Source organism: Rhinoderma darwinii, chromosome 5 (genome assembly GCF_050947455.1).
Source record: "Rhinoderma darwinii isolate aRhiDar2 chromosome 5, aRhiDar2.hap1, whole genome shotgun sequence".
Lineage (NCBI taxonomy): Eukaryota > Metazoa > Chordata > Amphibia > Anura > Rhinodermatidae > Rhinoderma > Rhinoderma darwinii.
Window position 1 is genome coordinate 204,327,842 of NC_134691.1, and position 13,030 is coordinate 204,340,871.

Genomic DNA, 13,030 nt, shown 5'->3' on the forward strand with positions numbered 1-13,030 from the left:
ATGGCCCCAGCAGACAGTATCATACATGATAGGCTTAGATACATGGCCCCAGAAGACAGTATCACACATGATGGGCTTAGATACATGGCCCTAGCAGACAGTATCATATGTGATAGACTTAGGGCTCATTCAGACGAGTGTGATTCTCGTCCTTGTGCTAGGCGTTGAAACAACGCACAGCACATGGACCCATTGATACCATTGATATCAATGGGGCTATTCACAAATGCATGAGTTTTCACGCAGAGAGTGTCTGTTGCATGAAACTCACTGCATGTCTTATATTGTCGCCCATTGAAGTCAATGGGTGCGTGAAAACCACACGGACGCATATCCGTGTGCTGTCCATGATTTACGCAGCAATTACACTGGAAAAAAAAGTGCTTGCAAGTGCGTGAAAAACATGCCACATGAAAAGCACATTGATGCAAAATGCAACGCACACGGACAGATTTACGCACGTTTTTTTTGCGCATGTAAATCTGTCACGCTTGAGTGAATTTGGCCTTAGATACAGGGCCCTGAGCAATAAGTATCATTGTACTAAATCTCGGGGGCAAATTTGGCAGCCGCCCCAGTGCCCGACCATCACTACAGATGGTCGGGTACTGGGTAGTACCCGGCTCTTCCTGGTGGCGGTGGGTACAGGGTTTTTAATGGGGGTTAGTGGTAATCTCTGCACCGGCTAACACTAAGCCCCGCCTTAGTAATGGACGCTGTCAATCAGCCAGCAGCCATTACTAAGGCGGTAGTAATGAAGTTTAAAAGAAAATACAAAGACATATAAAAAATATTTTATTGAAATAAAAAACCCCCGCACAACCCTCATTAACCGTTTTATTGAAAATAAAAAAATCTGTCATCAAAGTAGTCCTCGAATCCGACGTAGTCCAACAACCGAACCTGTAAAAAAACACAAACACTCAAAAAAAACAATAGTAAAACAGGTGGTATGCTTAGATACAGTGCCCATGTGTTATACTGTCTGTTGGACCCTGTATCTAAGCCTACCACATGTTAGGCTAAGATACAGGGCCCCAGCAGACAGTAATCGCATACTGTATAAGATTACTGTCTGCTGGGGCGCTGTATCTAAGTCTACAATGTAGTAGGCTTAGATACAGGGCCCATCAGACCGTACCATACATGGTCATGTATCTAAGCCCACAATATGTTCGGCTTAGATACAGGGTCCATGTGTAATAATGCCTTACTTGCCATGATTAAGAACGCAGCTCGCGTTCGAAACGCGTAGGCTCAGGTTCAAATCCTGACTACTTGCATCTTGGGACTGCGTCTCCCTTCCGATTTTACTACTTTTTTCTAATAAACATGGGACTCTCATCTCCCTTTTAATACCACCACCAGCGCTGGATCATTTCTTTCTCCTCATTGATGTAATAATGTCTGTTATACCCTGTATTTAAGCCTACCACAAGGCAGGCTTAGATACAGGACCCCAGCAGGCAGTACTATTACACTTACTGTCCACTTCGGCTCCGCGTGCAGCGGATCGCTCAACACCATCCAGCGTTGTAACGTCTTGCACGGTGCACCGCACCACATCGTGAGGTCACGACTTTCTCGGCGCTCGGGAAGGAGGGTATGTATGGTGGTATTACTATAGTAACAGGGGCTTGTGTATTTTATTACATAGGCCCCAGTTGCTGCTTTTGTAGACCCGGTGAGGGGGGCCGCTGCCCGGTTGCAAGTGCAACCGCTGCGCTGACGAAAGTGCGACCGCTGTAGCGACATTCACCCGAGGATCTGCTAGCGACGCCCCTGCCCCACCCTAAGGCCCCATGCACACGACCGTAAATTCTGTCGAAATTACGGCCCCATTTAGTTCTATTGGCAGCCGACACCTTTCCGTATTGCTACGGATGGGTGTCCGTACCGGGAATTATGGAGCATGTCCGTTTCTTCGTGTTTTAAGGGCCATGCTTTGTATGGGAGCACGGCCTGAAAATGCAGCCGCGGGCCGTGAATACGGGCACGGCCGTGTGCGTGGGGCCTGAACCTTGCGTGACATGCCCCTTTATCACGGCTGGCTAGCCCTTTACCTTGGGCACACTTAGATCCATATTTCCCTATGCCCTAAATTTCCGACTTACTAATGTAGCCATCTTCATCTTGACTTTTCTAATGACTTTTTCTTTGTGATATCACGCTGCAGCAAGTTATCAGAGTCCAGACAAACATCCGCACTAACTCTTCAGTCTATTGTTCCAAATCCTGGCCTACTTAACCCTTCAGCCTATTTCTAGGAATCCTGGCCTACTTATCCCGTCAGCCTATTTTTAGTTTATCATGGGGGTTCCCTATGCACTCTGCTGATAAGTAGAGTAACCACTTATCTGATCTGTTTAATCCTAAACAGCAGCTAAATAACAACTATTACCAACCAGCTACGTTAACCTACTATATGTTGTCATTAAAGGGATGGGTATGATTTATACCTGTCTAACGGTCTTAGGGGCCCTTGGATATTCTATAAACATTCTAGTTACAGAGGTGTTACTAATAATCGGCAACTCACTCAGGTTGACCATCCGAGGATAAGCCCACATACATACTGTTACTTCCGGCCAGGTGCGCTTCCTATGGGTCACAGTCTGGATGTGCGAAAGTCCTAACAATCACTTGGGCGGGGCAGTGTACCCATCACTTTTGCAAGGATTAATTTGCAATATGAGCCTAAGGCCTTATTCACACGAACGTGTTTAACGTCTGTGATACGTGCGTGAAAATCACGCGCGTCGCATGGACCTATGTTAGTCAATGGGGCTGTTCAGACATTCCGTGATTTTCACGCAGCGTGTGTCCGCTGCGTAAGACTCACGGCATGTCCTATACTTGTGCATTTTTCACGCATCACGCACCCATTGAAGTCAATGGGTGCGTGAAATTCATGCGCAGCACGCGGAAGCACTTCCGTGTGTCGCGCGTGATTCGCGCAACAGTAGATCAAGAAATGGAGGGAAAAATTAAACCACTTTCTTCATTTCCTTTTCTAAACCTCAAAACCGTGTGTCATAAGGATGGCATACGCGTGAAAATCACGCAGCCACGCAGCAAACACTTATGACACACGGAACTGCAACGCGCAAAAAAGTTGCATTTTTACACGCGCAAAACGCACACGTTCGTGTGAATAAGGCCTAATACAGACTAAACCCAGGGGCCGGAGGGAACAATTCGGACTGCCCGTTTAGTGTTATCTCTGTATTTGGTTATGTTTCTGTATGTCTTGGGTTTAGAAAACAAACACTCCCTTATCTCAGCCTCTCGGATTCAGTCACAGATTCGTTTCTACTCACACACCTATTCCTATAACACATACAAAAACTCAAACAAGTGGTGTTCATGGTTCCTAATTAGTCAAAAGAAACAATACCTGGACGGTTAAAACAAGAGGGAAGTGCACAATAAGAATAACCTCTCTTACTCACCGGCATTGTGTGCAGTTCCCCGTTGTTTCCTTAGCGGTCGTCCACCTTCGATTTGTCTCCTTGGATCTGTGTTGGGATCCTGGACAAGAGCCCCAAGGAAATGTCACTGCAGAATTTACCTTTTGTCCCTTATAAATAGATTAGGACATTATCTGCATTTGTCTATGAGTTCCAAATTAATGAATACTCTCTCTGAGAGAGGCCGGCCGGAGAAACACCATGACACGCAGCGTCGGTGTTCAAAACAATCTCTGCCCTGGGAGGCAGATGCGTCTTTATTTATAAGGAATTGGGAGTAGGCGTTACCCTCATACTTGCACATATACTTACCAAATATGCTAAAATACAGAATTCCAAGCTTGTCTTATTATATATATATATATATATTTGGCCAAAAGGGAATACAAGCGTTATCAAGTTTTGTCATCTAAGCCTTTGTAACAGCTGAATACAAGGTCTTTGGGTCATATACCATAAGTCTTAGAATAGAATACCCATCCTCCTCTGTGGTCTATTTTACAGCATTTCTGTAACCAATTTAGGTTCACACATAGAATATTAAATTATCTCCGACACTGCTCTTTACCACTTTAGAACTCTGGAGGGGTGTAGAGGGACCAAAAGCCTTGTTCACACGGTGCCCAAAAAAAACCATTGTGTGAATGTGTCAAAAACACTAGTGTTTTTGTATTGTTCTTTTTAATATACAGTCAGTTTTTTACGCATTTTCATCATGTTTTCTTACACGTTTTGTGCACGCTTTAGGCGCTTTTTTTGCTGTGTGATTAGGACTTCCCATTGATGTAATTGGGAAGCTTAAATCATATATTTTTGACACGTTTTTCGCTGCCGAAAAATTTCTCAAATACACGCCGAGTGAGCAGGGCCTAACACTGGCACTTTTTGCCTAGTCCGTTTTTATTTGTGTTGTATGGATATCTGTGAATATGCTACTTTTGAATAGCATTATTTAATTCTTGTTGTTCTTGAACTTAATAGGAAGAAATGGACAGTAACCCAATGGTGTCATCACTTCTGAACAAACTTGCAAATTACACAAACTTGCCACAAGGAGTTAAAGAACATGAAGAGTATGAAGATCGCAAGAGGAAAGAAATTAAAGTACAGTAATCACATTATTAGCAGAGTACACCACATACACTATGTAATGAAGTCATCTAAACCAGTTTTTCAGTGCACAAATACAAAACAAACCAACTAAATATAAGGTGTCAAATGACAGAAAGATAGTCTTCCCTAAACCACAGGCTGCACATATATAGAGAAATGCTACCAGGGGCAGATTGTGAGCTTAAAGTGGCCCTGGAAAAAAATCTAAAAGTGGCCCCAGGTTGTAGGTGGGGCCAGCACAAGTAGGCAAAGTCAGCAAACCGTTCGCTCTAGCCACATTGGTGATAGATTTAATAATACAGCCTGATTATTATTGTCTGCATTGGGCTGTGTTCAAATCTGCATTGGACGCTTTCACCCCACAGTATTTCTATCAATATAATGTATGGGCTGATAAAGCTCCCAGGAGATGCCTTAAACGGTTTAAAAAACGGACGTCTCTGCTATCCGTCCTTCATAGGTGCCCATGTTAAAAAAAAAAAAAAAACACAAAAAACAACCCACATACATGGAATAGCACAGCCTTGAAAGCTATTCCACGCAGCAAAAAAAAAAGCTTTTTTAGCCTCGGTTGGATGTAGGGGGGGGTCCATGAATCCATTTATCGTATGCATCAGGAGCTTTCCCGCCACATACAGTAAACTGATGGAAATACCATGTCGTGAAAGAAGGCTTAGAAGCTGGGGCGGCCGCAGCCTCGTATTATTAGGCTGGAAAAGCCAAAAACCGTGGCCCTTCCCACCCCAGTAATGCTAGTTTGCTGCTGCTATGTTGTATATTGCTAGTTATAAAAAAAAAAATGGGGAGGGGCCCCATGTAATTTTTTTCCTAATTATTAATAAATGATTTATTATTTTTCTAAATATAGTGGAGTCCCCCTGTTTTTCATAACCAGCCAGATACAACATGGCAGCAGCAGGCTAGCATTACCAGGGTGTGAAAGGCGACTTTTTTGGGCTTTCCCATTCTAATACTACCAGCCTGCGGCTGCCCCGGTGCACAACCATCACTACAGATGGTCGATTTACTGGATCGTATCCAGCTCTTCCCGGTATCCCTTGTCGGCGGTGGGTATCGGGGTAATAATAGAGGGGTCAGTGTTAGCATTTTCACCAGCTAACACTAAGTCACTTCTTCGTAATTGACGCTGTCAATCAGACAGCGGCCATTACGAAGGCTGTAGTAATATAGTTAATAAAACAGACATAAAAAAAAAATATTTTATTGAAATAATAAACACCTACACGAACCTTGTTAACCATTTTATTGAGAATAATAAAAAAATCATTCATCGAAGTAGTCCTCGAATCCGAAGTAGTCCAACAAAAGAACCTGCCAAAAAACACAAAAAAATAAATAATCAGAAAGACATATAAAAGCAAAACAATTACCGTATATATCGGCGTACAAGACGACTTTTTACACCCTTAAAAAAATTTCAAAAGTGTGGGGTCGTCTTATATGCCGGATATTGTCTACATTAGGGATGCACGGTGCATCGAAACTTCGATACTGTTTCGATACTGTGCATCCCTAAACGGTTCGATACCGCTATTTCCTGTATTTCGATACTGAGCTGCGCAGCCGCACAGCTCAGTATAGTAACACATGAATGTATGGGAGCGCGGCTGTGTAATTCAGCCACAGCCCCGCTCCTGAGTCATAAGTTCGCGGGGTCAGGATGATGCAATGCGGCCAGCGCTGCACTAATGAGCGGCGGCACTGGAGACAGAACATGACGGGCGCGCTACAAAACACCCCCATGTTCTGTCTTCAGTGCCTGAACTGCCGCTCATTAGTGCAGCGCCGGCCGCATCACCTCATGCTGACCGCGCGCGCACTTCCTGTCAGGAGCGGGGCAATGGCTGTATTACACAGCCGCAGCCCCGCTCTATAACGGCGATCAGAGAAACCGCTCATCTCCGCCGTTATTCCCCTGAATGCTGCGATCACAGCTGACTGCAGCATTCAGGGGAAAGTGAGAAGGGGGGATGCCCCTGGATCGCGTCACAGGGAATTCCTGTGACGCGATCGAGGGCCATACCATATATGGGCAGACAGCCCAGGGTCTATTGACGGACCCCAGGGCTGTCTTACCATATTTCTTGTTGTTAGGACATACCCAAGTATGTCCTAACAACTGCCTGTGTATTATCCGTCCACAGGTTAATGTACTGGCACATATCTGATATATGTCAGTACATTAAAGTTTAAAAATAAAGTAAAAAGAAAGTATTGTTAAATTTTAAAAAAAATACACCTTCACCTTTTTTACAATAAACATTAAAATAAGTCTCAATACATAAAATACACACATTCAGTAATGGCGCGGACAACAATGTTTTTGCATCATTTCTGATGTGTACGCTGTAAAAAAATGAAATAAACACGGCTTTCATTCACTTATTAATGTGAGGCGCGAGGTGCGATGAATTTACCCTCCATGTTCCTCACATTAATTATAATTAACCCCATCATGTACCTCGCACATTAACCCAATATGACTGAGAAACATGATGGGATTAATTACTATTAATGTGAGGCGCGTTCAAAATTCATCACACGTCGCGCCTCACATCAGAAAACTGAAGAATTTTTTTTTTATTACTGTTTGCAAAAGTATCGAAATTGGTATCGAAATCGCAATACTAAACGAAGTATCGGTATCGAAGTCCAAATTCTGGTATCGTGACATCCCTAGTCTACATATTGTCTACACACAGGTTGTGTGTTACCTTGTGAGCCTGCAGTCCGGTACACAGGCTCCCGGGATGCACGGAATCCGCCACGGATCTGAGGGAAGCCGGTATTAGCCGCCAGGGAACATCTCTGTAAGATCCTCTGGCCCGCCCTTTCCTCTCATTCCCTGCCTCTCAGATCTCGCGCGATGAAGCAGCCTATCTGCGCATGCGCGAGTTCAAAGAGACAGAGTCCTGGGTCCTGCCGCCGATGGCCATAGTGAAGCACTCCTGCACGAAATGGTGAGTATATCTTAAATTCTATATTTTAAGGGTAAAAGTTGGGGGTCGTCTTATACGCCGACATATACGGTACTATTCTTCCGTTTCCTGGGTTCAGCACTGAAGCGATAGGAAACTCCTGACGTCTCTGCCCATATATGGATAGTGATGTCAGGAACAGTTCTGGAGTCCCACAGCAAAGCGCTAGTACAGGTTCTGCCCCAGGACTACGGTCCAGGGAAAGCTCCTAACTTCACTGTCCATGTATGGACAATGACGGCCGTAACCGTGCTTGATTCCCAAGGCAGAATGCTAGCGCATTCCCTGCTCGGGGACTTGAGGGCAGGAACCCTTTTTAACGGCCGTCGCTCGGATGGCATCCAAGTGACAGACGTTTTTTACCCGGCCTGATTGAATTGTGTGGGAGCCGTGTGGTCGTGAGAATGACCTGAAATAGGGCATGTCCTATTTTTTGACGGCCCGGTCAAAAAAACGGCCGTGTAAATGGCCCCATTAGGGTTAAAAGATGTTACATATGACAGCTATTAATTTAAAAAAAAAACGGCTGTCACACAGCCTTTAAAAACGGTCATGTGAATAGGGCCTTAAGGATGCACTGGAAAACATAAGCTGTTTCAGGCTAACTGCCTGCCTCCAGTGTGCAGGCAGCCTAGTCTTTGAAAGCCCCTGCAGTCCCCTCCCAGCCATGATATATATATATATATATATATATATGTGCATGTATACTGTATATATGCATAACAGCAAGTGTATGGAGCAGCACTGCAGCCAAATAACCACATGGTTGGTGCAAAGCTTCAAAGGAGTGACCTCTCCTCATGGGCAATAGAAAATGCCTTTATGGAGAGGGTGAAACTTTGCTGTGTGTGTATATATACACTACCGTTCAAAAGTTTAGGGTCACTTAGAAATTTCCTTATATTTGAAAGAAAAGCACAGTTTTTTTTCAATGAAGATAACATTAAATTAATCAGAAATACACTCTATACATTGTTAATGTGCTAAATGTCTATTCTAGCTGCAAACGTCTGTTTTTTAATACAATATCTACATAGGGGTATAGAGGCCCATTTCCAGCAACCATTACTCCAGTGTTCTAATGGTACATTGTGTTTGCTAACTGTGTTAGAAGGCTAATGGATGATTAGAAAACACTTGAAAACCCTTGTGCAATTATGTTAGCACCGCTGTAAACAGTTTTGCTGTTTAGAGGAGCTATAAAACTGACCTTCCTTTGAGCTAGTTGAGAATCTGGAGCATTACATTTGTGGGTTCTATTAAACTCTCAAAATGGCTAGAAAAAGAGAGCTTTCATGTGAAACTCGACAGTCTATTCTTGTTCTTAGAAATGAAGGCTATTCCATGCGAGAAATTGCCAAGAAACTGAAGATTTCCTACAACGGTGTGTACTACTTCCTTCAGAGGACAGCACAAACCGGCTCTAACCAGAGTAGAAAGAGAAGTGGGAGACCCCGCTGCACAACTGAGCAACAAGAAAAGTACATTAGAGTCTCTAGTTTGAGAAATAGACGCCTCACAGGTCCTCAACTGGCAGCTTCATTAAATAGTACCCGCAAAACGCCAGTGTCAACGTCTATAGTGAAGAGGTGACTCCGGGATGCTGGCCTTCAGGGCAGAGTGGCAAAGAAAAAGCCATATCTGAGACTGGCTAATAAAAGGAAAAGATTAATATGGACAAAAGCACACAGACATTGGACAGAGGAAGATTGGAAAAAAGTGTTATGGACAGACGAATCGAAGTTTGAGGCGTTTGGATCACACAGAAGAACATTTGTGAGACGCAGAAGAACTGAAAAGATGCTGGAAGAGTGCCTGACGCCATCTCTCAAGCATTGTGGAGGTAATGTGATGGTCTGGGGTTGCTTTGGTGCTGGTAAAGTGGGAGATTTGTACAAGGTAAAAGGGATTTTTAATAAGGAAGGCTATCACTCCATTTTGCAACGCCATGCCATACCCTGTGGACAGCGCTTGATTGGAGCCAATTTCATCCTACAACAGGACAATGACGCAAAGCACATCTCCAAATTATGCAAGAACTATTTAGGGATGAAGCAGGCAGCTGGTATTCTATCTGTAATGGAGGGGCCAGCGCAGTCACCAGATCTCAACCCCAAAGAGCTGTTGTGAGATCAGCTTGACCGTATGGTACGCAAGAAGTGCCCATCAAGCCAATCCAACTTGTGGGAGGACCTTCTGGAAGCATGGGGTGAAATTTCTCCCGATTACCTCAGCAAATTAACAGCTAGAATGCCAAAGGTCTGCAATGCTGTAATTGCTGCAAATGGAGCATTCTTTGACGAAAGCAAAGTTTGAAGGAGAAAATTATTATTTCAAATAAAAATCATTATTTCTAACCTTGTCAATGTCTTGACTATATTTATATCAGCTGGCACCCTTTTATTATTGGTCTAGTTTTTCTTGGAAACGGAGTGCTGCTGTCTCTCTCTGCTGGTGTGTGTATATATGTATATGTGTGTGTGTGTGTGTGTGTGTGTGTGTGTGTGTGTGTATGTATATGTATGTATATATATATATATATATATATTATATATACACTGTATGGATATGCATACATACTTTATGTGTGTGTATATATATATATATATATATATGTGTATGTATACATATGTAGACGTCTTTATCTTGACTTTTAACGCATTAAATACACAGTGGAATGATCCCTTATCTTGACTTTTTCAAAGACTTTTCAATGGCTTTTGTTGTGTGATCTCACGCAAGTTATCAGTCAAGAAAAAGTTGGCTACATCTCTGTGTGTGTGTGTGTGTGTGTGTGTGTATATGTGTGTATGTATATATATATATATATATATATATATATATATTACAGATAGAATACTTGGTCGGGGCTCCTTTTACATGAATTACTGCATCAATGCGGTGTGGCATGGAGGTGATCAGCCTGTGGCGCTGCTGAGATGTAATGGAAGCCCAGGTTGCTTTGATAGCGGCCTTCAGCTCGTCTGCATTGTTGGGTCTGGTGTCTCATCTTCCTCTTGACAATACCCCATAGATTCTAGATTCTCTATGGGGTTTAGGTTAGGCGAGTTTGCTGGCCAATCAAGCACAGTGATACTGTGATTATTAAACAAGGTATTGGTACTTTTGGCAGTGTGGGCAGGTGCCAAGTCCTGCTGGAAAATGAAATCAGCATCTCCATAAAACTTGTCAGCAGAGGGAAGCATGAAGTTTTCTAAAATTTCCTGGTAGATGGCTGCGTTGACTCTGGACTTGATATATCACAGTGGACCAGTGCTGTTGCTCAGTTGTCCAAAGTCCTGTTTTCAGATGAAAGTAAATTTTGCATTTCATTTGGAAATCAAGGTCCCAGAGTCTGGAGGAAGAGTGAAGAGGCATCAATCCAAGTTGCTTGCGGTCCAGTGTGAAGTTTCCAGTCCGTGATGGTTTGGGGAGCCAAGTCATCTGCTGGTGTTGGTCCACTGTGTTATATTAAGTCCAGAGTCAACGCAGCCGTCTACCAGGAAATTTGCCTCTGCTAACAAACCTTTATGGAGATGCTGATTTCATTTTCCAGCAGGACTTGGCACCTGCCCACACTGCCAAAAGTACCAATAATTGGTTTAATAACCACAGTATCGCTGTGCTTGATTGGCCAGAAAACTCGCCTGACCTATGGGGTATTGTCAAGAGGAAGATACGAGACACCAGACCCAACAATGCAGATGAGCAGAAGGCCGCTATCAAAGCAACCTGGGCTTCCATAACACCTCAGCAGTGCCACAGGCTGATCGCCTCCATGCCACGCCACATTGATGCAGTAATTCTTGCAAAAGGAGCCCCGACCAAGTATTGAGTGCATATACTGTACGCACTTTTCAGTAGGCCAACATTTTGGTTTTAAAAATACTTTTTGAAATTGGGCTTATATAATAATTTAGTTTTTTGAGACACTACATTTTGGGTTTTCATTAACGGTTAACCATAATCATCAACATTAAAAGAAAAAAATGCTGGAAATATATCACTGTGTAATGAATCTATATAATATGAGTTTCACGTTTTGAATTGAATTAATTAAATTAACTTTTTAAGGATATTCTAGTTCATTGAGAATATAATATATATACATTTCCTGATCCTCCTACGGCAGCACACTTAAGGGTTAAGATACTTCATCTGATCGGATAGAAGAGACATATTACTCAGCAGTAATCAATTAAACAATTAGGAGGTCCCAGGTAACTTTAAATAGAGCCCAAATCCCTTCAGAAAGCGTATTTTTTCTCTTCTACGAACATGGATAGTTGAAGACCACTATACCAAAATGCTTTATACAGAAGAGGTTCCTCTGTCACTAAGCTGCGACCCATGAGGACATGGGGGCTGTATACTGGGGGTTTCCTCGGTCCCTTGGCCTGGCTTCTAAAAATCTTACCTGGAGGTAATGAGAAGCCACGCTTCCAGTCTGTAGAGGCATACAGGTTTACCTGTCCCTCGGCTCCTAGATGTGGATCCCATACACCTCCAGACAAGTGTCCCAAGATGGCTGCCGCCGAGGTAAGGTGTACGCTGGATTCCGGCGCATGCGCTGTGCACTCTCCCGGCTTCGGTGCGGTCTGCGCATGCGCGAGAACTGAAGTCTCGCGCTATCCCGGCGGTTCAAGAAAAGACCTCGAATCCGGTGCTACGGCGCTGGTTCAGTTGCTCGACCCTGGAGATTAAGGTACCCAAAACATTCATTGTGTTAATGTGAGGAGGGTTTTGCTTCCTTGAGGCCACTTACAGATAAGATTGTAAATTGCATGCCTTTTTTCCCAGATGGCAAGTCCTGTATCTCAAGCGAAACGTAAAAGGAAATCTAAATACAATATGTGTAAAGGTTGTCCGCAACCGTTGCCAGGGGATTGGGACCAGAGTTTCTGATCATCTTGCAGACCTCCTGAACAATCCTTCCACACTGAAGCCGTGGGGTTTCTGTCCTGGTTTAAAGATCAACTTACTGATACCTTTCAGGAGATTAAGTCGGCTGCTATGCTGAAAAAATCTAAAGGTAGAAGCGGTCACCCTCTCCGCATTCCCCTTCCGAATATGATCTATCGGAGGAGCATCTGGATTCAGAGGATTCTAATGGGGAACCCTTAAAGAATATTTATCTGTTAGATAAAGACAAGGACCCGCACTTGCTGAAAGCAGCCAAACTGACCGTTGAGACCGATAAAGATGTGTCTCATAAAACCAAAGAGGAACAACTTTATTATTTTCCGGTCAATAAAGACAGAGTCCTTCCCTCCCGTCCTGTTATTACAGATTGGGTCAAGAAAGATTGGGATAAGCCGGACAAGACGCATCGATCAGGGGGCGAGGTTTAAACACACCTACAAAACAGATCCCAAGTTTAGTTCTAACTGGGATGTTCCGCCCAAAGTTGATCTTGCTGTCGCCAGATTGTCAAAGAAATCTGTGTTT

The 13,030-nt window shown here is 43.6% G+C and overlaps 1 protein-coding gene across 1 annotated transcript in view; it reads left to right on the forward strand.

The window, feature by feature from the left end:
• The window catches only part of SLC12A7 (solute carrier family 12 member 7), a 352,177-nt gene that overhangs the window by 127,770 nt on the left and 211,377 nt on the right, over positions 1-13,030 (forward strand). Inside the window, exon 3 of the mRNA XM_075826873.1 lies at positions 4,452-4,574. Coding sequence (XP_075682988.1) covers positions 4,452-4,574 — 123 coding nt within the window. The remainder of the gene's footprint in view (positions 1-4,451; positions 4,575-13,030) is intronic.